Below are 27302 nucleotides of genomic sequence, written 5' to 3' on the forward strand. Positions count from 1 at the left end.
CCGAGCCACATGGGTCTGAAGCAAGAAGAGGATCCGAGTGTCATCCTCTGTGTGTCGGTCACATCGAAGCTCATACATCTCCCGCCGCACGTCTCACATCTGGGCCGCAGTCACGGAGCATAAACCCGAGTTCAGAACATTCTTCCAGAGTTGGTCGGAAAATTGCCCAACATTGCTCTGGAGATGGTGCTATTCCCCCATGTTTTGTCCCCTCTTTGTGTATTGCTGCGTTTTTTTCATTGTCCCAACCCCAGTAAGCCATGCACATTTTTTAAATTTATTTATTTTATTCATACATCTTTCTTTCTCGATCTGCTTGCCTCTCTCCCAATCTGCTTCCCCCAAGACACCACTGCCTTTCTCCGAGGCGAAGCAGAAATGCCTCGGAGAAACGCAGTGGTGTTTTCGGATTCGGGGGCGTGTTTTGCTTTTATCTCCTCTTGCCATTGGCTGGAGGAGATAATTAGACTTCTTGCAAAAAACACGCCCCCGATCCGAAAAGGACGGGGCCTGTTCGGAGTGACTAAGCTCTTCTCCAATGGCTGGCCAGCATTAAAGAGGCCAGCTAATGGAGAAGAGGGGAGAAGAGGGGCGGGTGCAAGCCCCTCTTCTCCAAAACATAAAATCTCCTACTTGTGGTTCTGCCTTCGGCAGACCGGATTGTCCTCGACCTAAAAACACACATCACCATAAGAGTATTTGGAGTGGTGCATGTATGTAATATAATGTAAATATGTTATTTAAAGATATAAAACAAAAGGAGGAGGAGAGAAACCGTGTAAATAGTAGCTGCAAAATCAGTAATTAGGTGCGCCTATGCAGCGCATGCAGAGTTTGCTTTTTATTGCATAGCCATCCTTCTTATTTCAATGCCCCCTGGGAAATCCCATTCCCCCTTTAAAGTTGTAATTCTACTCTCGGCAGTCCCTTGTCTAAAGTTGCCGATTTTCGGCAAATGGGACATAAATGGCAAGGTGGATTTAATTCACCCAGTCATCCATCCATTCATCATTCAGCAACTGAGCTCAGGCTGCGCATGCGCACCCCGAGTTTGCTTTTTATTGCCTGTGCATCCTCCTCATCTCAAAGCATCGTGGGCAGGCCCGTCCCCCCTTAAACTTGGAATTCCACTCTTGGCAGTCCTTTGGACAAAGTTGCCGAAATGAGCCCCCCTTCTCTTAGGTGCCACACTTGCGCTTGCTTTCACCCCTCTTTTTAGCCACCTCCGTTTTCTAACGCAGTAAAGCTGGTGTTCACTTCCCTTGGCTGGCGTAGGGATAAACCGGCAGACATGTACTTCTAGGTACTTCCAGCTTGAGACTAAAGAAACAGCATTTATGTCTTCACAGGTGCTAAGGCTGTTCTCAATACATTCTGCTGCTCGGGCGCCCAGCGTAGCTGAAAACCCACGAGCCCATCTACAACCATGAGCCGCCAGGGCGCATTTCAACATCACAGGATTGCATCGTTGCCCCATCTGCCTGCACCTTAAAGCTCGCGGCTCACGGCTGTGCCACATCCATGCGGTTTGTTTGTTTTTAAACGCCCTTTTCATTTTTGCTTCTTTCCCTTCCACTCTCTCTCCTCTCTTAAGAGCCAAGTGCCGCAGTTTACTTTATCTGCTTGCATTTGCGTTGCTTATTTTTTCTCTGGATCCCCGCTACTGGTTCATTGTAAACTCACACATAAATAAACATTGCTGTTTACAGCGCCGATACCCAACAATGTAACTCATGTGAGACCGATTACATTGCAAATGCTTAAGTTATTTATCAGACACTAGGATTCATAAACGCCAACAGGACAGGCCTGGACCTAGCCCAGCGGCACCAGGACACACATGGCAACCGGCACCCTAGTTCTTTAAATGTGTCCTGTGCAGCTGCAACGTCCTACGCCGCCCCGCCCCCCCCCCCCCCCACACACACCCCAATCACCCGATTAGAAAACAATGATTAATCCTGTTATCACAGCAGTGCCCGTTGGGTCACTGGAAACAATTCCGGACCCTTTCCCGCACACCGAGGAGTGCGGGGGGGGGGGGGGGGGGGGCAAGGACGCGCCCACTGCTTTACATTTAAATGCTGACCGAGGCAGGCACTATTCACACTCTCCATCTCTCTGTGTAATCAAGGTATGCAAAGCAATGACCCAACAGCTGGCAGCGCTTCCCCACAATACAAGCTTGTTGTGTAATTACACCACCATTCAAATGCACGCATCTCAATCACAGAAGAACGGAGTAATGGGCAAGGCCTGGGGGGGTTCCTCGAGGCGCAGGTGCCTGCAGGGACTCAAGGAGTTACCTGACCAGTGAGTGAACGTGCGAACCTGCAGGTTACACAGGGATCTCCGGGACACTGACTACATCATTGGAATGGAAACCTACGAGCTGAACTGCAAGACACCACTGCCTTTCTCCGAGGCGAAGCAGAAATGCCTCGGAGAAACACAGTGGCGTTTTCGGATTCGGGGGCGTGTTTTGCTTTTATCTCCTCTTGTCATTGGCTGGAGGAGATGATTAGACTTCTTGCAAAAAACACGCCCCCGATCCGAAAAGGACGGGGCATGTTCGGAGTGACGAAGCTCTTCTCCAATGGCTGGCCAGCATTAAAGAGGCCAGCCAATGGAGAAGAGGGGAGAAGAGGGGCGGGTGCAAGCCCCTCTTCTCCAAAACATAAAATCTCCGACTTCCGGTTCTGCCTTCGGCAGACCGGATGGTCCTCGACCTAAAAAGGTCTCTTTCTGAACCAAGGGCTACCTTTTTGCCAAATTTGGTGTAATTCCGTTCTGCAGTTCAGGCTGTAGTCGTGTCTAAAGTTTCCTATTGGAAATAACATGGAAAAAACGCGTTTTGGGACCCCCTTTTTTCTCGGCCCCCGCTTGCCGAATCACCCCGAAACTTTAAAGATAGGAGCTGACCGTAACGGGCCATAAGTTTTAAAAATGTCACGAAGATTCGTCAACAGGTGCAAAAGTTATTGAGAAGGCAAAAGACACACAATTGATGGACGGAATGCAGAACAAATCAAAACATTCACCCCCAGTTAAGAGATCTGGGTTAAATCCATCATTCTTTTGCTCACCATGCCACCCCAGTTTAGACCTGGTTTTATGCAAATCAGTCTTGACCCTGTGCCTCATGGGAACAGTCCAGTCCGAACTGTCAAGCCAGGTCCTCCCTGGACCGGAAACCAGAATCCTAGGACCGGTTTCGGGGTTTCACCCTTCTTCAGCCTTTGTCCACAATAGGTTTCCCAGATTCCTGCAGTAATGTCACCCTCTTTCTCCTTGACCTTATTCTTTGCTTTACTCGATGTGTGCTGCGAGTAGCCCCTGCTTCTTCATAGTCTGACTGCTGTGAGCTATTTCTTTTAATCCGTAGTAACTCCCCTTAGGGAATATTCCTTATGAGGTTAGTTGGATGGCTACTATGTCCCTGCAGGACCGAATTGACAGCCGTGCTTTTTCTATAAAGAGCTGTCTGAATAGTATTGGAGCTCACAAACACACATAGGTCAAGAAAATTCACCTCGTGGTACTCTACCCGGTGAATTTGAGATTTAGATGGTTGTTGCAACGTGGCTGAGTCGATGGAAGCGTTGAGTATGGTTATTACGGCTTTGAGGATCGGTAGGAGTCCTTTGGTTGAAGGTGTTGCGAGGGAAGGGTCGATTGGGACCCCCAAGTGGATGGTCTTCATGGTGGTGACGGTGATCTAGATGTCGGGGTTTGTTCTTCACCCATGATGGGAAGTTGAGCTTGAAGGTGATGTGGTCTGGTTCTGGATGAGGGTCAAAGTTGATAAGCATTTTTTGTTTTGCCAGTACGATTGGTGCTGCTTGATGAATCGTCTCAAAATGTTCACAAAACTTCCCCCTTTTGGTTCAGCTGCTGTGTTGAAAGTTTTGGGATGATCCGTCAATCGGGGTCCGAGAAACAAGGGGGTCTCAAAACGTGTTTTCCCCATGTTATGCCAATGAAGATTTTTTTTTTTTATTATTAAGACTACAGCCGAAACTGCTGAATGGAATTACACCAAATTTGGCAGAAAGATAGATCTTGGTTCAGAAAGCGTGCTTTCTGTGGTAGTGTAAATCTGTTCATTAGTTTCAGAGCTATAAAAGTTTCGTTTTTTTAAACTCCCGGGTGGGCCAAATCTCAGGGGCATGGTTAGACTAAAGGAGGGTGGTGCATGGGACCCCCCTCCTAAGAATTAATTAAACCCCAGCGACCACCACCCTGATCGAGGATTTTGTTATGATGTATGTGGGGCTGTCCGCACGGCACCTCCTGTATCGGGGACAACGAGGCTTGTTTGTTAAATTAATGGGGGAGGCCTCTTGGAACCCCTCCAAGTCTTGTGGACTGCCGCCTCCCAAGGCTTACCAGGTAATAATGCAGGGGGGCCGCACGTTCCCCCCTGCAGCCCTGGGAGCCGCTACCTCCCCGGGGCTACAGTGAAATAAGGGTGGTCTGTCATGGAATCCCGGCCCTTGGACCACCACCTACTTGGGGCAAATTTTTTAAAATCCATTTAACCTTTTTTTTTTTTCCAGTGAAAAAAACAAATATATGTATGTATGTATGTGTGTGTTAATCTAAAGAAGTATAATGGTAAGTTGTAAGAAGAACGTTATTGGCCGACAGAGCTCTGACAGAGGGTTATAATCTTGTATTACAAAAAGCCATTAATCTGTAAATCTTAATGCTCAACATGATTTTCATAGCCTGAGGCAGCCAAAAAAAGCTATCTTGTTAGCTCTAAATATTTAAAAAAACACATGCAATCATACTTTTCCATTGGCCGTTCATGGTCAGAAGTTACCCACATTTTGTAATAAGTTTGTCCTATTTCAATGGAAATATACGGAAGGCACAAATAAAGAATGATTGTTTAAATGAATCCAGTAGCAACTTGCCTGCACAGTTTGAAACTAAATGACATTGGTGTTTTGTGAAAAATATATCTAATTGTCAGGCAATTACCTCTGATCCCATTTATTTGATGGTTAAAAAATATCTGACCACTACTTGGTAAATCAGTGTTCTTTGGGCGCGGCCGGTCCATTTGGGCAGAGGGGCCACGATCTTTTGCCCAAAGGAACAGTGTCTGTCAGGCTGAACAAAGGTCAGAATGACAGACACTGTTCACTTTCAGTTCAAGCAGCCAGGAGCCAGACGTGCGCATTTAGCGCTGGCTCCTGGCTGCCTGAACTGAACTTTGCTGGGCTGAGAAAGTCACAGCTCCGGTGGGCGTGATATTCTCAGCTCAGCAAAGTTTGCTGAGGCCCTCCCCTCAGTGACGAGGGGTAGCGTCACTGATTGTCTCGCACCTGGGCGCTTCAGTTTTATGCCCTGAAGCACCCAGGGTCGAGTGTTAACCAGTGACCCTTCATCACAGAGTTAGGTGGGGTCAGTAGTCTCACTGACCCCATCCCACTCTGTGATGACGTTGGGACTGCTTCCTTCCCTCATTGGCTGACCTTAGGTCAGCCAAAGAGGGAAGGCAGCAGTCCCAAGCCTTCTAGGACCACCGAGGCAGCGCAGAGCTGGCTGAAGGTAAGTGTGTTTTTGTTTTCTTTTTAAATTGTTTGGTGCGTGTGTGCGTGCATGTATGAATGTTTTAAATTGTTTGGTGCATGTGTTCGTGCATGTATGAATGTTTGGGAAAGAGTGTTGTGAATGAATGTGTGTGTGTGCGCTTGTGTGAAGGCATGGTTGTGAGTGTTATGTGTATGTGTCCCGTCTGCCCCCCTCCCTCAAACTTACTGGCTGCCCCTGCCTAATATGGGACCGCTTTGACAAGCTACTGCCGTTTATCAATTATTTTAATAATGATATTTTTGCTCAGAATGAATGCCCATCTCCCTGAAGCATGCTTTTTAAAAAACTTTTTTTAAAACATAGTTTTAATGGTTTTATATGACATATTACAATAATCCAGTACTTCAGCCTATAGTATATTCCAACATTGTTTCGAGCTTTACAGTTATTTACATTTCAGCAATATCTTATCAATATCTTATCATATAAGCAGCACAGGTACATCTGCACCTTCTCTTATTGTACAGTCACTTTGTAAGATCTACCGTTGGCTTTAGCTGTTACAGTTACTCTCTTCCAAAGGAAGAAACAATTCGAATAGTAAAAAAAAAAAAAAACATTAACTTCGCATAACTATCCACCCCCCACCCACTTGACTGGCTCACCGGATGTATGTCGTTACAACGCACACTTTTACAACGCATGCACTTACAACGCATTTTTTACAACGCAACATCCACTACAACGCATTCCATTACATAGCATGACACTACAACGCATTTTTTAAAACTACCTTTACAACGCATTCCATTACATCGCATACTACCTTTACAACGCATACCATTACAACGCATAATATTAAATTGCATTTAAGGTAAGTATTAGATAGTATAGGGGTAAAAATTACTATTCTAACTCCAGGGGGTGCAACAGTAGGGTAAGTGTTGGATAGTATAGGGGTAAACATTACTATTCTAACTCCAGGGGGTGCAACAGTAGGGTAAGTGTTGGATAGTATAGGGGTAGAAATTACTATTCTAACTCCAGGGGGTGCAACAGTAGGGTAAGTGTTGGATAGTATAGGGGTAAAAATTACTATTCTAACTCCAGGGGGTGCAACAGTAGGGTAAGTGTTGGATAGTATAGGGGTAAAAATTACTATTCTAACTCCAGGGGGTGCAACAGTAGGGAAAGTGTTGGATAGTATAGGGGTAAAAATTAGTATTCTAACTCCAGGGGGTGCAACAGTAGGGTAAGTGTTGGATAGTATAGGGGTAAAAATTACTATTCTAACTCCAGGGGGTGCAACAGTAGGGTAAGTGTTGGATAGTGTAGTGTAATATTATGCGTTGTAATGGTATGCGTTGTAAAGGTAGTATGCGATGTAATGGAATGCGTTGTAAAGGTAGTTTCAAAAAATGCGTTGTAGTGTCATGCTATGTAATGGAATGCGTTGTAAAAAATGCGTTGTAAGTGTAGTGCGTTGTAAAAGTTGCGTTGTAAAGGTTGTTCCCCGGCTCACCTATTGATCATGTGATATGGCCCAGGGTAATATCAAGCGCAGGAATAAACTATGAGGAAAGTATAATGTTTTAGCAATAACTTTCAAAATGAGTAGACCAGCACTCAGAAAAAACTTGTGTGGGATATCTATACTACGGTTCGGCAGAGGGGGCGATGTGTTTTGTGTATAGGGGGGCATAAAGGGGTCAACGGCCTTGAGTGATTCTAACATCTGATCCCATTCCAGAGATATGGGTGTTTTACTAATCCCTCGGAGTTCCTCCCTCCCTCCCTCCTGGCGGCACTCTCTGCTCTACCCCAGCAGACCACTTCTTTATGCCAAGCGTCTAGCATAGGGGGAGGGCTGATTTCCATCTCGTTGTGATGGCACGTTTTGCTATGGGGATGGCCATATCTGTAAAGCAGCGTTGTACTTTCTGTGTTTTCGGGGAGCAAGCAGCTCTCTGCTGTGTCCCATCCAGAGGTACCCGTAGTGTCTCTCACTACCTGTCCAATCACATGCCAAAACCTGCCCAATCATGGGCAATCCTATAACATGTGCTTTATGTCCGCATCAGCCTTCTGGCGTCTAGGACATTAGACTTGTGCCTCAGGGTATATACAGTTAAGGCGATGTGGGGTAAGGTATGTCCTGTTTAGGATCATATATTGTACAAGTTTGAATTTGGCATTGCGAGGCACTTTTTTGGAGAACTCCAGGAGAGAAGACCATTCCTTGTCACTTAGGTCTCTACCAATATCTCTGGCCCATTTCTCTCGTAGAACCGTGAGAGATGTCCCTGCATGTGCCCTCACCCCCTATATAGCCATCTGATTAGGTGTCGTCCCTCCCCCATTAGATATACTGCAGATACTAATTTATGTGTAGGAGGTTCGCTCCCATCCGGGGACCAGTACTTTTTAATGTATCGAGTGACGGTAGCGTGTAGTTGGAACAGGGAGCGAGGAACTCCTTAACTATTAGCGAAGTTTTCATGGTCCGCTAACGTACCGTCAATGAACAACGCTTCGACTGTGGATACCCCTTCTTCTGTCCAGTGGGAGATACTACATCTGGTGGCTATTCCTGTTGCAGTGGGTGTTCCGAGTATGGGAGCATTTGGTGCGTATGGAAGGTTCTGTCTGGTGTATTGTAAGGCCTGTTTTCAATATAGAAGTGCTACTCGAAGCAGCCGGGGAACGTTAGGGGGGGCTTAGTCCCAGGTAGCAATATGGTCTGTAAAGTTCCCCGTCCCAGGGTTTGTAATGTGTAGTCTATTTCATGTAGGTTTCGTCCTGCAAGCCAATATGATGGCCATTGTAATTGGCTAGCTAAGCAGTATGCGTGGAAGTCCGGTACTCCCAGCCCTCCCTCGGTGCATTTTGGCCAGGCTCACTCTTCTGCGTCCCTTCCCTCATATAAGGTCTGATAGAAGAGTGTCTAAAGTCCAGAAAATAGAGGCGGGGACCAGGACAGGAAGATTTGTGAAGAAGTATAACAGTCATGGGAGAATCACCATCTTGGAGATGGCTTTTCTGCCCATCACTGAGAGAGGTAGGGATGTCCAAAAGGAGACCTGGGCACGTAGCGCTCTGATCGCTTTCAGTAGATTACCTTCTATAAGATCTTGGGAGGTCCTATAGATTTGTATGCCGAGGTATTTAAAAGTTTGTGGGGCAATTGCTTGGGTGAATTGCCTGAATTTGACGGTCTCTAGATCCTCCCTGCAGCAAGCAAAGAAAGCATGTGATTTCTTTTCATTGATAGCCATCCCTTAAATGCATTCAAATTGCTGAAATATACTCGGTATAGGTTCTAAGTCTGCTGCCAGGTCATGGATATTTAGAATAAGGTTGTCGGCGTATGCCGATACTACATGTGGCTTATCTCCTATTCTGAAGTTTGAAGGTAAGGGGCTCTAGAGCTAGTACAAACAACAGTGGTGACGGGGGGCAGCCCTAATGCGTACCTCTTGCCACTAGGTAGGAATGGGAAATGTGAGGACCAGTATAGACCCCGGCTGTTGGAGCAGTATATAATAACTTAACCCAACCCATGTATCCTGGTGGGATGCCAAATTTATTCATGGCCGCTGCCATGTATTCCCAATTTAAAGTATCAAAGGCTTGCCTGCAGGTCAAGAGAGATGCATCCAGCGTCGTGAGAGACCTCAGGGGTGGCTTCCATGACATAGTGCAGGCGTCTGATGTTCAGGGACGTCCTGCGACCAGGGACAAAGCCGCACTGGTAAATGTGAATTAATTTTGGGAGGTAAGGGAGAAGACGACGGGCAAGGATTTTACCTAGGATTTTGTATTCTGCGGGTAAGGGGGCGAGAGGGGTAGCCTGACATATCTTGTGGGATTCTGCCTGGTTTGGAGAGGGACGTGACTAGAGCTTGCATAGTAGAGAGCGGAAGAGAATCGGACTCATGAGCTGATTGGTACATACGTTCGAGGTGTGGGGTTAATAGGTCTGCAAAGGCGGTGTAGAAGCCTGCTGGGATACTATCCAATCCTGGGGTTTTATTTGGGGAGTTCGCGGATAGCCTCATTAATCTCGTCCCGTGTAATGGGGCCGTCTAGCTCCTCTTGACCAGCTGCTGTTAACTTGGGGTAGGTTAGTCCATCCAAAAAGGTCGCTATAGACTCTGTTATTGCTACATTAGGGGCACTGTACAATGCCTCATAATAATACTAAAGGCTAAGTTTATTTCTTACTGGGTGTACACTATGGAACCATTTGGCAAGGCCACTTCGTGTATGAGGACTGGGGGAGGTGTCTCTTTTATCAGTCATGCCAATAATGTTCCAGATTTATCTGCTTCTGCGTGTTTATGTTGGGTGTATGCCTGATAGTCTATTAATCGAAGTTGTTCTAGGAGTTCCGCGTGTCGTATTTACCCTTCTTGCAGTGTTTCTCACTTGATGGGATTATTGCTTGCCTCTTGTTCTAGTGTGTTTAAAGAGGTCTCAAGTGCTGTTAGGTTTTTGTGAATCTCATGCCGGACCCCCCACTGTGGCACCGATAGCAGTAACTGATAACTGTTGTGAATGCATCCCACTCTAGAAGGTTGGATGAGGCAGAGTTTGCCTTCTCAGTGAAGTAGTTCGTGATGGTCGACACTAGTGTCATGGAAGACCGCATCTTCCAGCATCTGCGACCACAGCCTCCATGTGGGGACAGGGGTAGGAATTCTTCCCCAAGCTAGGGTGATCTCGAGCGGATTGTGATCAGACAGGGTTTTCCTCATATATGTAGCTTGTGAGACTTTGGGTGTAATGGGTAAGGAGCAAAATACATAAACTGTCAAGTCTGGTATGTAGCTGGTGGGGAGTAAATGAGTATTCACTGTGGTTAGGATTTTTTAACCTCCATACATCTTTTAGTTTCCAGCCTTCTGCACAGGTCTGTAAGGATTCCGCTTGTTTGATTGAGGCAGCCCCTCGGAGAGACCGGTTCGAGCGTTCTAAATTGACATCCAGTGTGGAATTATAGTCCTCACCCAGTGCCCATGGGAAGTTCACCCAGTCTGCCAACACCGCATTTAGATTCATGAGGAATTTGTCTTGTTCATAATTTGGGGCATATTTGCTGCCAATAACTATATGTATACCGACCAACATGCCATGAACAAGCATGCATCTGCCCTGAGTGTTTGTGCGCTGTTCGATGGACACAAACGGGACCCCATGCCTAACCCATATGAATGTCCCCCTCGCAAATGCAGAGTATGATGTAGTAATTATTTGGCCTCTCCATTTCTTCCGGAGTTTAACTGCCTTGGAGTCAGTGAGATGGGATTCCTGGATCAAGGCGATCTGCACCTTTCGCCTATTCAATTGCGCATGAATCCTGTGGCGTTTATGCACAGATCCCATCCCCCGGACATTCCAAGTAATTACAGTATATTTACCTAGTGCGGCCTTGTGTGGGTTTGTTCTAAGACACTGCAACCCTGGGGCCGTAAAATAAAATGTGTGTATGATTTGGTGTGAGGTGAGCCAGATACCCAACAAAAAACAACAACAATTGTAACTCCCAATGCTCGGACTAGCACATAAACTATGCTGGTCCAAATGTTATATAAAACAATTTGAACATCCATTTGGTTTTAAAATACATTTGCTGCGGGGGGGGAGGGGGTTTGGTACCTATGTTTTGCTGAATACATCATCTAGGGCGGAGCTACACGCATAACAGGACCCTTAATTTTAATTATGTTCAAAGGGAACTGGGTGGGGGGAGAAAGTCAGATACATAAGTAATGACCTACTCTCCCTTGTTCTATCCCCATGACGGTAGTCTTGGAGAGTCGTCCAGCCTCTGGATGCCATTGGCCGAATAAATCTTGCGCTGTTTGTGGCGTGATCGAGGGAAGCAAGATCATTACTGTCGGAGTGCAGAATGTTCTCATCCGACTGTTCTGGCGATGAAGGGGGTTAGAGTCTCGAATGGCAGCCACCGCTGCCAATGCTGATTCCTGCCCCTGTAGAGCCTGCTCCAGTGAGGGGCTTTTGGCAGTAGGTCTATGAGTCGATCGGTCTCGGCGAGTTCTTTGTACTCTTACGTTTTTCGAGTCTCAGCGAGTTGTGTGGTCCAGTCTCTCCAGCGCTTGGGAGGAGAGGGTGATTTCCAGGCAGTCATTTGCTGCCTCTGGGCTTTCAAAAAAGTGTGACTTTTGTTCATAGATAATTTTCAGGCGGGCCGGAAACAGTAAAGGATATTTAAGATCCAGGGCTTGGAGCTTCTTTTTAAGAGGCTGATAGGAAGTTCTTTGTTTTTGGACCAGGACGTGTAATCTGGGTAGAGAGAGATCCGATGGTTTTCATACTCTATAGGTGCTTTCTCTCTTGCTCTTTGAAGTAGGATATCTCGGTCCCTATAGTTCATGATACGGGCTATCATTGGGCGCGGGCGGTGTTGGTTTACCAGTAGGGATCCTGTCCGCGCTCTCTACACAAAAGAAGACTGACAATCCCTCCGGGGCTATCTGATTCCGGAGTCATTGTTACACAAAAAGAGTGGCGTTTCGGCTTTCTGTGCACTCTGGTAGGCCTATTATGCGGACTTTGTTTCGTCTTGCCCTGCCCTCCGCATCTTCTGCCCTATCGAGGAGACTTGCCAGTTGCCGCTGCATTTGTGATATGCGATCTGAGTGTTCCTTGTGTTGAGGCAATAGGTCTGACAGAGTCTGTTTGTTGCATTTTACTGTGTTGGAGATCTTTTCGTGATCCGCCTTGAGGAGGGTGAGGTCTGTAGTAAGGGATTCTATTTGGTGCTCTATAGACTTCCGTGAGTCTCTAATTCTCTGTAGGATTAGATCCAGTTTCTCTGAAATAGAGTCCATATTAGTTGGCGGGATGCAGCGTAATGAGAGCGCTTGGGAGGCTGCCAGCGACTCCTCCTGCATCTGAGAACCTGTGGTTATTATTTCTGGTGTCTTGCCTTTAGTGCGCCCCATGGTGAAGTATTCAGCGAGTACCAACCAGTCCACTAGTGTCTGCTAGGTGATACGTGGCTCGGAAGTATTGCTCAGCATTTAGTAGGTCGTGTGTAGGCTGCCCCCGGAGACTGAGAGAGGGGGGAGGGAGGGGAAACGCCCACGAGGACCCCCACTGATGCGAGGGGGTAACCCCAACAGGCCCCCCAGTTTAGTCGGCAGGCTACTTAGGTCTGATTCGCGATGACAACGAAGGGAGAAGGGCCACTCAATGCGTTGAAGACTAAGGGTCCTAGGGCCCCTGGCGACTCCTGTGTCTAGTTGATCCAGTGTGGCCTTTCAGTATAGAAAGAGGTCACCGACTACAGAAGCCAGACAACATCAGTTTAGTATATTGCAGAGTCTACAATTTTGGCCTTATAGTCCATGTTCCCACTGCTCTGAGAGGCAGCCCAGGTTCAGTACCCTTGTTGCCCAAGCCGGGCACCACACTGGGGGGGGGGGACCTTGACCTGTCCCAACTATTTCTACAGAGGCGTGGGCCTCAGATTCAGGAAAGGCCCAGCATACGGGTGTCACTCTTTGCTGCGTCAGTGTGGAAGCCAACTCACCAGACTCTTCATGGGCGTGCACCTGATTCCATCGTCAATCCAGGCTGTCCAGGGAGCTCCTCACCGCTGCTCTTGTTTGATCCTGCGCAGTCCTGGCACAGCCTCTTAGCTTCGCTCTGCGGCAGGGCAGGATTGCTGATTCTCTGCTGCACCGCAGGGCCATCACCGATGCAGTTCGCCCAGCACAGCCGCTCTGAGGGGGCGCCTGCTCCCTGCAGGCCGGTCGCCGCTTCTGCCATCAGCCCAGGTCCTCCGCTGATTCTCACAAGATGGGTTCACCACCTTCACTGGTAAGTCAGTCTCTCGTTCCGTCAGTTTACGTCGTGGGGAACCTCAGATGTGGGGGACGACGGCAGGCTTTCAATGTGGTCTCTGGGGCTGAGATGTGTACAGCGTGGCGGCGCAGTCTCGGCTGGGTTAATGTCGTCGGCAGTAGCTTGATGGGGCCGTAATTCACTCAGCGAGCCACCCTTACTGCTACACGTAGTAGAGGGGGGAGATTTCTATTTGATGGTCGCCAGTTTTGGTAATATTGTAAGATTCTCCAGGTCCCGCTGCGTAGCTACTCTAGGTTGCGGCCTGCCATGTTTGGTGGTTAACCTCGCCCGCCTCCCTGAAGCATGCTTAGGTAATAGCTCCTTTGAAGCAAGACTCATTGGATCCTTCCAATACAGGAAACTGTCGTCTACTTTCCAATGCGTCTTTCCTTTGTATGATCTTGTACAAAATGTGGCTCCCATTTAGTTGCTGGATGTTGGCAAACCTGATGACTTATTACGGTATTGACAGTAAGGCTTTAGACCGAGTAAAAGCACTTAGATGGCCCTACTTGATTGTCCACTCCCTTGTGGATATTCTGAACACTGGCTCGTGGTCGATGTTGATGCTGCTTGATCAGTCCGCACATTCAACACTCTTGACCACTCCTTTGTGCTGTCATGATTGAGAGGGATAATGGTGTTCTTCTGAATTGGGCAGTAGATATTCTGTCTTTTTGAAAGGCTATCTCAACAAAGTTTCTGGTAAAAGCCTTTTATGTATGTGTCCAGCCTCTCCATCAGCTACTGTTAATCCCAGATGATGCGTTTTGTAACTTTGCTGATGATGCACAAGTTATCTTTAAGTTGTGCCCGCTCTCTGAATGTGCACTGGCTTCCATCCAGTTTGTCATGCTTTTTCAGTTAATTGAATCATGGATGTGTGGTGAAAGGTTAAGGTTTCATTAATCTACGACTGAACTTTTGTTAATTGATTCTTTCTTGCCGTTGGGTAAGTTTCTCAAGGGATCAGCTGATAGCGATTGATAATCTTCTTGAGTTTCTGGAGACCACTGTAAGGACTCTGGAAGTTATCTTTTCTTCTCCTTTGGAGATGGAATTTCACTTTAATGTGGTGCGATTACCCACCTGCTGTAAAATTGCTCATCAGAGAAATTTCTCTACTGGCAAAAAACACAAAGGCACTTATTGCAATGGTAATCGTGGGTTAATAGGTGGATTACGGGAACATGTTAGGAATTTAGCATCATCAGGTGTTGCAAAACTGTGGCTAGCACAATAGTCCACATTCCATGAACTGTATTGTTCCATGTTAGTGGCAACTGCACTGGCTTCCAGTTTCAGCCAGAAATAGGTTCTAGAGCCTCACCTTGATCCATATATTAATTCCTGGGAGGCTTTCAGAATAAATTAACTCTAGACTGCATTTGTATGTACCCTCGCGACTTCTTAGGTTTAGTAGAGCAAGTGAGTTGCTAGTTCCCAGTGTGTGCAGAACATAGTCTGGAGATGAATGGTTTGCCTTCTATGCTTGTCATCTTTGCACTTCACTTCTGGATCTTATTTGTAATACGGGTGAACTCTTCTAATTTAGGAAGTAAATGAAAATCTAACTATTGTGATTAGTGGTCGACTCCTTCACCCTTCAGTGCTTGTAGTCCTATGGGTTCATAGCGCTAAAAAAAAAAATAGGTGACCTCGAACACCGCTGACGTGGTAGTAGGCCTTCATTTTAGATTCCTTTATTTAATACAGCACAGGGGGTCTATATGACTTTTTTAAATATCACATTTTCCTTTCATGTTATAAGTTTGACTAGGGAGTGTCCATTCTCATAATTGCTCTGCAATTGAATGATCTAGCCCCACCCTTTAACCCCATGGCAGCCTTCTGGCCTTACTGCAGTAGAGTCCTGACTCCCAAGCTTGAGAAACATTTATTTAGACTATTTATTATTATATTGAATAAAAACCTGCTTCATTTAATGTACCCATTACTAAAAGCTAAATATATTATGAGCTACTAAGTTGCTTTTCCTATAATATCTATTTCTCTGTCTCTGGGCCAATATTGGTTATGGAAACTGATATAAAGTGGGAGTACTAATTTGTTCTTAGCTTTGAAATCTCATAGAATGTTTAGGGAATTCAGTAAAGCACTAAACTATTACAACCCATCTAAAAGAAGTCATGGTGTCGAAATCCACAAACTCACTCTTGATGCTCTCGCCTATCTGCTAAATAGCAATAAATTATGTCTTTTCAATGGTAAAATGTAATGTTATCGCACTGGGTTTATGTGCCTGAGCAAGGTCCAAAATATTGAAATTTTCCCGTTGCCTGCTGTCCTGTAATCTAAATCTTTGATTTCCCTAATGTACTTGTGCATATCATTTCTGTAATAAAGGTTCAATCACAAATTAAAACCTAAATATACTTATGAACTCTAAAATAAAAATGAACAGAGAATTACAGTAAATTGCATTTTCTCACCAAGGGTTCAGCTAAAATGTTTACACTTTAATGCTCCTTTGCTCTTTAGAGTTTATCAAGCCTTTTATATGGATATATATTGCATAACACACCTTTTTTTTATTTTGTTGGCATAATGTAATTGAACATGTTTTGCTACTTCAGTTTTCATGTTTGGAATTCTTGCCTATTTGTTGGCATTAGAATTGCTTGCTTAATCCCTGTTCCACATTTTTATGTGTTACTTTTATATTTGTTTCAGATATGTTTTCTTCTCTTTGCTGTCCTGTACATTGTGTCGTACTTCATTATCACAAGATACAGAAGGAAAGCAGGCAAGTAAAGTTTCAACTGTAATTTTTTGTAATCACAGCTTGTTTTTGTTGTGTCCCAAACTAGTGCCATGAGCAAAATGCCTGCTATGTGTGCATTTGTTGCTCTTGTGTGAGGCTTAATGTTTTCTTCATGTGTGGCTCTGTAATGCAAAAAGTAATCTGCACTGTTCCATTTTTTCATACACTCTGAAACATAGTTGATTGTAAAAATTGCTGTGTCTTCCACACCTACGCCTTCCTTGGCAAGGACCTAATGACTGACATGCAGTCTTGCCTAATTGCTTCTATGTTTTGTTTGATGAACAAGTATCTGCAAAGTCTGTAGGTCTGACCTTTGCAAGCCTGCAATGATTTAGTTTTTTAGCAATATTTTTTATTGAGTTTATACCAATGTGATACAATAAAGCAGTTTCAGTGGTGCTCGTAAACCCTTCCGCCATCTAGTGGATCCCACAACCCTGAAGCCACCACCTCAACGTTGCAATGTTCTGCATCAGTTCCTGGTCGCTTTCTATCAACATCTACTGTAGCTCCCAACCCCCCACATCTTCACCGTGGTGCCTTCAGAACCCCCATTGTGCCCTCTTATGCTGCCTCACCAATAACTCCAAAACATTTTATCATTTACTTTGTAGGGTGTCCAAAGGAGGCAGACTGCATTAGCTGGGAGGCGTATGTTTCTGATATGGCTTGTTTATGTAGGGGGCCCCCAGTACTCTCCACTTTAGGGGCAGTTCCTCCATGATATCCCGGAGAGAGGCCCCGTAGCCCTGCCAGCGTATGTTTTACCTGTGGTAGCGGAGATATTGTTCCCTGTTGCCAGTATAAATTCTGCCTGGACTTCGGGGTACGGAATCCTCTCCCCCTCCTTCCAGATGTCTTCCACTTTCGATATGTCCAGCACAGTGCTGCGTCCCATAACGGGGTCTCCAGGACACTCTACCCTTCCAGCCCAGTTCTCTCGTCCCTTCCTGCCATATACTAACCGCATGAGCGGTTGGGATTGACCTTAAGTTCCACCTGCCTGCCCTGTAGAGCCAACCGAGTTAGCCCAAAGGGCCCATTGCCCTTGTGTCTGCATATGTTGTTGGTTCTTGTTGAGTTGTAAATACCCATTCGTTAATTACTTGCGTTGGGCCGCCCAATAATACAAAGTCCGATATGGGAGGGCCACCCCACGGTTCTCTGGGTTCCGTGTCAATGCAGATAAGGCAATCCATGGCAGGCCTCCTTCCCAAATCAGCTGTCTGATCATCGTCTCAACGTCCCTAAAAAATAATTGTCCTGGGCTCTAAATTGTGTGTTCTGCAGTATATACAGAAACTTAGGGAGATATGATTTTGTAAAATTCTCCTGGCCTAATTCGAATACAAGCAGGACATCGCTTTATTTCCATTTCATACAACCTACCCTTTTTATTTCTGAAGAGCTGCCTCGCCTCCAGTTGGACCAGACTCTGGATTCCTTCCTCTGTCACAGTGCTCATTCCCTCGTAGGGTGGGACACATATTCTGCCTCCCCTTGTACCAGCTTTTCCTCCAGTTCCCTGCATGATTTCTCCCTTTCCCTTTTTTTCCAGTGACGTGTGCTATCTGGTCTCCCCGTCTTGTATAACTCCCAAACTGTCACGCTGGAGCTCACAGAACCTACGTTATCCTTAAAATGATGTTCAATGGCTTGCCTTATATACCATGTGCTCTTATCTGTCAGTTCCCAGAGGTTCAGTCTCCACCCCCTCAAGTCTGGGCAATCCTGTCCCGGAATGACATCACCACTGGGGCATGGTCCGAGATTCCCTGAGGCGGGCATTCCTTGTTCCCATGGGCTCTCACCAAGTAGTGGGACACCAACGGATAGTCCAACCTGGACATTGACCGCATGGAGTTTGAGGCTAGGAGTATTGTCTTTGGAGATTATGGATCCTCCATAAATCGGCCACCCCAGATGAGTATCCGCCCTTTGGGGAATCCCAGGACTAGTCAATCGGTCTATGACCCCTTTAAGAGTCATGTTAACATCTCTCCTCCAACCGCCACCACTTACAGATATTCAGTGCATTTGTTGTCCATGCACCAAGCTTCATCTTGCAGTGCTGGTGGGAGGTACCAGGAGACAACTACCATGCCCATGCCATTCCAACTGCCAGTCAGCGCTGCATAGCATGCCTTGGAGTCCACCCATTTGTTAGTAACCTGCAGGGGCAGTGCCTTCCGCACCAGTATACCCATTCCCCACGATCCCCCGGAGAATCCAGCATAGGCCAGGAGCCGATAGCACAACTGGTTAAGAAATCCACATTTGGTTCTCGTCAAGTGCGTCTCCTGAAACAGAATCATGTCCGGATCGTGTCTAGCGAGGTATTTGGTCACTATTCCCAATTTCAGCTTGCTCCCCAGACCATTAACATTTCACAACAGTATTTTTAGTACTTTTAGGGGAAACCCTCTCAGTTTCCGTGTTTCCTGAGATCAGCCATATCCGGTCCTTGAGAATTGCACTTTTCTATTAGTTTCCCTGGATGTGGTGGCCCTACCTGCGAGTATCGTGCCCCTCCTCAACTTCCCGTACGGATCCCTCCCACACACTCTAGTGCCACAGGTTTAGAACTACCTGCTTCCCCAACTGTCAAGGTGCCCGTTGCCTCATCATTGTTAACATTTAACAAGTGTAACTCACACAACAGTAATAAGGAAGCAATCTGTGGCATGGCTCGACCTGTGGAACTGTATAGGAGCCTCCACGAACCACCCCAGGGGCTTTACTCCTCGCATAGTCTGGCTCACTGTTCCTCGATTGGTTTACATCCCTGTTCATCTGTTAAATTCTCATAGGCTGCCATCGGCGTTACACTGGGGAGCGGCGGTAGGCAATCTGAGCTGCTCCGGGGGTCCTCCGAGTCCGCCTCTTAGGACTACCACCGGTTAGCCACCTCCAGGGTCTGTTTCTGCTGTATGACTGCCGTAACCGTAGTCCTTTCTGTTTCTGCTTGGTCCTTTGTAGGGACCGATGAAGGGCACCCACATGCCATGTGGGGCAGACTGTGTTCTCGGCAGCCCCCTTCCTGGGCCCCCTCGTCCCTGTCCGGCATCGCTTACCCCGGCCTCTAGCCAGGTTCAAGCCTCCCCTGCCGTCGTGAAGAAGTGGGAGGCTCCCTGATCAATAATCCTGAGCTTTGCCTGGAAGAAGAGGGTGTACTGAATGTTCAGGTGTTGGAGGTACTTTTGACCCCTAGGAAGGATTTTCATTGTTTCTGTACTGCCGTTGTGAAATCTAGGTACATTCTCACACTCCCTCCCTCCAGCGGCCTTGGCCCGTGTGTCTGTGCCAACTGCAGGATATTGTCTCTGTCCCGGAAATTGAGCAACTGGGTCACGATCACCCTGGTCAGTGCCCCAGGCGCAGGCGGGTGGCCAGGGACTCTTTGTGTCCGTTCCACCGTAAACCACTTGAACATGTTCTCCTCCAGCACAACAGAGGAAAGACAGTACTTGGAGAAGAAGTCCATGAAAGGCCCTCTGCTTTCTCCAGGACTCCAACCAAACACATGTTGCGGCAGGAGTGCCCCTCTGCATCATCTAGTTTTCTCTCCAAGGTTGCCATCATCTTTTCCAATGCCCTTACATGTGCTCCCTCTCTGGTTATTGCTGGTTTCAGATGGGTGAGTGTGGATTCAGTCACCTTGCCTGCCAATTTGTGGTGGTCTGCCCTCAGTAGTACCACATCCTGGGCCACTGTCAATGTTTTGCGCCAGAGGAGTCTTTGTCTCTCTTTTTGCCAGCAGTGTCATTGCTGCTGTGCCCCCAGGTCCAGTTCTGCACCACCTCCAGAGCGGCCCTTGTCCTCTGCTCAGCAACTTGTTCCCCCGGCTGCTGTTGTGTTGCCGCCTTTTACCTCCCCATCTTAGGGCTTCCTTCACCGGGGCCTCTAGCCTAGAGTTCTTCGTTCAGTCTGCTCCCTGACCCTTGTGGGGCTGTTGAGGGGGTTAATGGGGCCTCCACCCCCTGGTGCACCCACCTCACTGTGTCTTCACGGCTATGGTTCCCTGTGGCCGCACCCCCTGGCATGAGCACCCCATGTCTCCCAGGCTCCTTGTACCTCCTCTGCTCCGGCTCCCCCATCCCCTGTAGGTGACAGGCCCACATTTGGTATGCCTCTAGTGGCTGGAGCTCGACCACAACACTACACTAAGACCTGCTCTAATTGCCACGCTATGCACCCCAAAGCCTTGAGGGAGCGGTCCCTCAAGCTCTTTGATGAAGGAGCTTGAAGGATCACTGCCTTAGGATGCATATCGTGGCAATCTGTGCAGGCCATTGCTGGGAAGATCTCGGTCGAGAGGGAAGTCCCGAGATCGGCAGCTCACTTGGTCAAGGGATCCATAGGGTGGGTGTCAACATCAGAAGTAGGTTGAGGTTGTTGTTACCATTACTTTCTGGTGCCCAAAAAGGACATAGACCTTTGTCCTATCCTGTTCCTGCACCCTCTCAATTTCTCCCTGAAAAAGGAGACATCCAAAATGCTCACGTTCGCTTAAGTCCTGTCCACCCTGGACCCGGGAGACTGGATGGTAGTGTTGGACTTGCAGGTTGCATACTGCCATATCCCGGTCCTGCTTACCCACAGACTTCACCAGTGGTTTATGGTGAGCCCATGAGCACTTTGTTTGCTGTGCTCCCCTTTGACCTTACCAGCACCCTTTGGGCTTTAATCACGATGATGATAGTGGTAGTTGCAGCTCACCTGCAGAAATCGGGGATGCCCTTATCTCGACGACTGCCTATTGAAGGCGGACTCTCCCCAGGCGCTCGTCTCCAGACTACGGCGGGCCTCCTGCATTCGCTGGGTTTCACTATTAAAGTGCTGATGTCACACCTGATCCCTTCTTGACGTTCCCTTCCATTGTAGCTGTTCTAGGCACAGTGCATTTTTGGGCTTAACCTCCTTAGCGGTGAGTCCGGAGTATTCAGGCTATGAATCAGTTATTTCAGCCTCTATCCTGGATTTCGATGTGATTGAAGATCTCCTGTCTCGGCAGCAGGGAAGGGTCCTCCACACGAACCTGTCAATGCTCTGGCCTCATGCGTGGAGATTGAGCGGCAACCGTTGACAGCATTTGACTTTCCTCCTGAAGACTAATTTTATTTTAGTAGCTCGGTGTCCCTCCACCAAGAATATATACGCCAGCCGTTGTGGCATGGTGTACAGACAAAAAGGTTGACCCTTTATCTGCACCTCTTTCCCAAGTTCTTCTGTTTATTCTTTCCCTGGCCCAAGAGGGCCCATAAATTAGGCAAGTGGAAGATTTATTTGTCTATCTCTGCTTTTCTGCAGCAGCCAGATCAGCCCTCCCTTTTCAAATCCCCAATTGTAAATCGGTTTCTCAAAGGGTTTCAGCATATGTTCCCACCGGTTTCCTTCATTGTGCCTCAGTGGGACCTAAACTTGGTTCTTTTCTTTTTGATGTGCGTTCCCTTCAAGCCACTTCACCACTGACCTCTTAGGCTTCTCACCATCAAGACGGCCTTTCTGGTGGAAATTACATCTGTCCCACAGGGTCACTGAATTACAGGCGATGTCATCCCAGCCTTCGTATTTTTCCATCTACCCAAACAAACTGATTCTTCATATCTTAGCAGCATTCTTGTTGAAAGTGGTTACCCCTTTTCCACTTAGCCCCGTCCATAACCCTGCCTACCTTCTACTCTCCTTCTCATCCCTCTAAAGAAAAGGAGAGACTCCACCGGCTGGACCCAAAAAGAGCGTTGTTCTACCATGACTGCTCAAAAGAATTCCGGGAGGACAATCCACTCTTTGTGGGTTATGTCCGAGCCAAGAAAGGGAAAGCCATGTTGAAACGTACTATCGCTTGTTGGATTGTGCTCTGTATTGAAATATGCTACGCACTGGCCAAGAAGCAACCCCCTGAGGGCTTGTGGGCTCATTCCACCAGAGCAAAGGCTGCGACCACTGCGTTAGCACGTGGAGTCCCAGTCCTGGACATCTGCCAGGCTACAACGTGGGCTTCTCTGCATACGCTTACCAAATACTACTGCATGGATGGGCCGGTCCTTCGGGAAGGGTGCTCTGCGATTCAGTCTTGCAGGACTTTCTGTTCTCAATCTGTTTCGCAGACCCACTTCCAGGGACTAATTGCTTGGGTATCTATTCTGAGGTAAGAAGTCTGCAGCTAGAAGTCACTATCAGATGATCAAGTTACTTACCTTTGCTAAGGCCTTATCTGGTAGAATCTCTGTTTAGCTGCAGTTTCGTTACCTAACCACTCATCCTCCCCCTCTGCAAACGGTTTTTCAGATGCAGGGATGTACCCTTTTCAGGGCCCTAGCTTCACACATGGTGGTCATTGTTCTTTGTAGCTCTGCGCTTCTGGCCTGGAAAGTCGCAAAAAGAAACTGACGCCAGCACGCTGGGGTGGCGCCTATATAGGCAACACGCATGTCTCTGCTGGTGCCAACGACGCCACCTACCGGCATGCAGGGGTACTGCTCATGAAAACATTTCTGGATCCAGGCTCACGGCTGGGGATAATTCTAAGTTAAGGAATTTGCCGCTAGATAGTCTCTTGCAGATAAGGCGTTACTGAAAGTAAGTAACTTGTTCTTCATGTCTGTCTTTTTGTGCATTTCGGTAGCCGTTAGGCATTTGAAGAAGCCATGTGGCAGCTTTAATAGCGATAATCCTAACAGTCAAAAAATATTTTGTCATTTTCTTAGCCTGATCTCAATCCCCTACTTTGTTGGCCGGAAGTTGGGATGCTAGAAACATTCTACATTTATTGCAGTGGAAACCAGCATAAGTCCATGTCAGATTTTCTGAATAAGACTTCCTGTAAATGACTTCCGTTCAGAATCCGTATCCTATGTGCTGTGCTGAAAAATCTGTCCTGGATCTAGATCGGTTTTGGACATCCCTTGTTTATTATCATCTTTAGAATACATGTCTTTGCATATGTAAATAGCAAGCTAGTCGGACACTTTCTTATTGCAAATTCATTTGTACATGGGAACCTTATAAGTTTTTCTAGGGAATTGGTGTTCATGAATTTCTTCTCTAGTGAAGTAATACTTTCCTGAAACCACCTTCACTCCATGGTTTGTTCCTATATGAAGATGTACAAAAAGATGATCTTGCCCATTTGCATGGCCTTAAAAGCCTTTCAGATTATTAGAAATCCCTCCTGGCAGCTGTTCTCATAATATTCTTTCAAGCATTGCTGCACAATGAGGTTAGTTTGGGTCGTTCAATAGATGCTTCGGGCAGATCACACTAAGCGGACATATACTTGATCAGATACAAATTATTGGGCTCTTTTTGGATGTGACAGGAGGTTGAGTTATGGGTGTAATAAGGAGCAGTAAATCTGTTATTAAATGAAACGAGAGTAATGGGTTCACAGACAATTCTGGCTGCCTCAGACAACCTCATGTTTATCCGATATGCTGAACTCGCATGTTAATGTATTTAGGTCTTTGATTTATATTTGGATTTGCAGTTCGTACTGGGGATCCGTACCTGAGAGCCTATTTTTATTTCGAGTTCCGACTTTAGGCCGATAATAATATATTTTAAAAAATGTGTGGTTGCTTAATCCAATGACCAGGATTTAGAACATGGATCTCATTCTCATTGTACCTCCAGCCTTGGTGCCACAGTCACCCACATAAATCCAGAATTGTTTTTTTTTCAAATCATCATTTATCTGAGCGCTGTATCGCATCTGTCTCTAGGTACTTTCATAAATCTACTGACAAATACATTCTGGTTTCAGTGATCTCGAGCATAGTTGCTTGAGCTGCAGTAGACTCTTCGATATTTAACTGGGTCTCTACGCAGTCACTTTCCACTTCACTACCTACCTTTACTATGGAATTGTAAGGAAATTAAATGTGCCAGTTGGGTGTAAGCCAATTTTATCATGTTTAAAGAAGAGCTCACAAGAACTTTTTAGCATTGGTTAGCAACGGGGTCAGAAAGCAGGAGGGGTGAAGGCAGAACGTTTGGGGGTGATCCTGCATAGTGGGCCAGGGCCAATGAATTACTTTCTATTTTCATCTCTCCTTTGAGTTTCCAGTCTTCTATGCTTACACCTTTTTGGGTTTCAATGTGAATCTCTGTTTTTAATGTGTTCATAATCTGTCTAGTTCGTTTCGTTATTTGAATGCATTTCTTATTTCTGTTGTGCCATTTGTTGTTTGTTAGGGTGAAGAGCTGCTACCATGCTCCTGGTCTGTACCTACTTGTACTTGTGACACAAGGTTAAATAGCACCACTTGTTCTGCTTTTGGGATGGTTACAGCAGTTCTTGTCTAGTGTGGCACCCGAAACACCTTTGTTGATAGACCCAAAGTCACCTTCTCTACAGCTCTCTGAACGTGCGTCTGTCTGCCTCTGGTTGCTGTTTTTCGTCCGGTGTCACATTTTGGATGTTGAAAAAATAGTTAATTATTAGTAGTAGTAGTATTAGTAACATTCACAGATATTGAGATGTTTTCAATCTCAGAAACAGTCCTATAGTTCAAATTCCCCACGTTGCCTGAAAATATATCATATAAGGGATATGGGTTTCATCACGTTGAGAATGTTTATAAAAAGCTTACATTATTTCTGTGGAGGAGCTCCTACTCCTAAACCCAAAGTACGAAGAAGTGAAGTAATAAGCTTGGAGAAACCATCAGGCCTGGGCGTAGTTCACTGAGTTTTGCTACGCGGAACTCCGCGAAGTTATTAAAAAAACTCTGCGAAGTTCCGCGAGAGGAGGAGTGCACTGCAAACTGCAGTTTGTGCTGGTATTCCTGCCTCTCGGGTAGAAATTCTACCCGAGTGGCAGCTCGTGCTCGTGAACTTACCGTTCGTGAGCGGGGAAAAGACTCCGCTGCACATCGCGAAGCGGAGTTTTCTGCACTCCGCAAGCTCCGCGGAGTGCAGAAAAGTCCGCAAACTCCACAGAGCGAAGTTCACTTCCCATGCCTAGAAACCATCCTGTTTCATTTTGGTCCTGTTTTCCTCCTCCCTACCTCCTCAAAGTAAGCAGAGTTCAACAAAGGGTAACCTCTGTTCACCATTTTGGGCCTTCAGAATCAAACTGAATCTCACTGATGCACAAAAAGGTGGCAGTTGCTCTAGGGATGCATGTGTTCATGTTCTGGGGGTACCTTGTCTGGCAATTCTTGCTGGACTATTCCTCTCCAAGCTGGAACAATCCTTATTTTCTTTTTACAAAATTTGCCTCTGGAGGGACACAGTCAACAAAAAAGCAAAGGAGTGAAATGTGACCCAGTGTTATTCGCAGTAGCTAAGTGTAATTCACCCAAATATACACCTCGCTTTTTTTGTCCTTGCTGGCGTCACCACACCATGTCTTCAGTCACTATTCTCAGTCTGGGGATTATCATTTTTGTTTGCTTTTATTGCTCTTTGTAGGATCAACGCACCTGACGGCAACGAATTGTAGGTGAAAATTGCAAGACAGAAAGGATTAGTTGTGATGACACAAGTGAGATGACAACCCCAGTGGCCCCTAAATGCGCGACATCCCTCATGAGTGCAATGAGCAGTGTGTGTGAAACTGGGGGACCTGAATGCAAAGAAAACGGCTAGGAACCACTTTATTGAAATGGCTTTAAGTTAGTCTATCAAATTGGGGTTGATTTCCTGGGTTTTATGCTAGTGGCATGGTAGTACTTCTATCAAACGGTATAATTAAGCTGCGAGTAATTCATAGCCATGTTTTTGGTTTTTGCATCCCATTTCTGGAAGTAGTGCTTATCCCATTCCAAATCCAGTTTTATTAATAGCAAAATGCACAGAAAAAAACACAGAATGAGATCAGTTGTTAGCTACAGATGTGGATTTGCTTCAGACCCGTATAGATTAACTGTATGTTTAATGTATTTTTTTTTCTTAATTTCAGAGCAGCCATGCTATGAAACTCCTAAGCAATGTATTAATTAAGTAATAAACACAATAAAACACTGAATGGTGCATTACTAAGGGGTGCAGAGTAGGGAATTGCCCCTACTGTTTCATAAACTGCTTTTTCTTAGTCCAACAACTCCATAGAACAAGAATATCTAAGGATGTTAAGCCGTAGCGGCTGCTACTGAGCGCTGGTGGTGAGGCAGGGGGAATGTAGAGGGGGTGGCAATACAAAACAAACACACAAACACACTTGCCTGGGTGCCGCCGGCTCTCCTCCATCTTCTTCTGGCGCAGCAACAGGAAGCATACAGCTTCCCAGAATCCTCTGTCCAATCACAATGCTGACTTACAGCAGCGTTGTGATTGGTCTGAGCGCCGTGGTTCAGCGCTCAGGCAGGTTCTTGGAGGCTGGGCATTTGCCCCACCAGGCTGTGTAATGCCAGCCTGGTGGGGAAGATGCAAAGTGCGCATGGCGGTTTAGCCGGTCCAAGAGGGCCAGCCAAGCAGTCATGCGTACTTGGGGAGTCTGCTTAACACTCCTTCCTCTGCCCCCTGCACTGGCCAGCCCAGCCCCACCCACCCCGCACACCAGAAAGAAGGGAAAGGAAAATGATAATAACATCAGTTATTATTATTTTCAGTTTCACACTCCTTGCAAAGTAGTGGGGCGACGCTCCTCCACTTTAGCGGCAGAGCCACCGCTGATGTTTAGGATGGGGTCACCCCCTTACTCTGTGTTTTTAATTAGAGCATTTCACCTACAAAATATTGTTTTGTAATGTTAGTTTAATTAGTTGAGTGAAAGCAAAACAAGACTATAACGCCTAGAATGCATGACTTCAGGGCGTACTGCCTTGCGGGTCAACTGCAATGGCTGGCATACTGGCTGGCCGGGAAAAACCTGTTTGAGATTGGCTACACCCCGTCACTGCTGGCACGCGGTGCATTGCAGTCGCACCGGTGCCCCTAGACCATCAGATCCACCGGCCCTCTTGAAAATAGCACTTCTTTATTGGTCATCGGCATGTAAATATGCTAAGATTCACAATCCATATTCCCCTAACATACCGCTGTGTGGTCTCCCTACGAGGCAGGGAATTCTGAGTGCCGGGCGAGTACGGGGTTGGGCACGGCAGGGGGTGGAGACAATTGGACCCTTTTTTCAGGAAGGCAGTCT

At 46.6% G+C, this 27302-nt stretch overlaps 1 protein-coding gene across 2 annotated transcripts in view; it reads left to right on the forward strand.

Moving 5' to 3' along the window:
* The window catches only part of LMBR1 (limb development membrane protein 1), a 753627-nt gene that overhangs the window by 80023 nt on the left and 646302 nt on the right, over positions 1 to 27302 (forward strand). For both annotated transcript variants that reach the window (XM_085631970.1, XM_085631971.1), the window contains exon 2: positions 16117 to 16189. In XM_085631970.1, the coding sequence (XP_085488096.1) occupies positions 16117 to 16189 (73 nt within the window). The remainder of the gene's footprint in view (positions 1 to 16116; positions 16190 to 27302) is intronic.

The sequence above is a fragment of the Triturus cristatus genome, chromosome 10, assembly GCF_964204655.1.
Source record: "Triturus cristatus chromosome 10, aTriCri1.1, whole genome shotgun sequence".
In the NCBI taxonomy this organism is placed as follows: domain Eukaryota; kingdom Metazoa; phylum Chordata; class Amphibia; order Caudata; family Salamandridae; genus Triturus; species Triturus cristatus.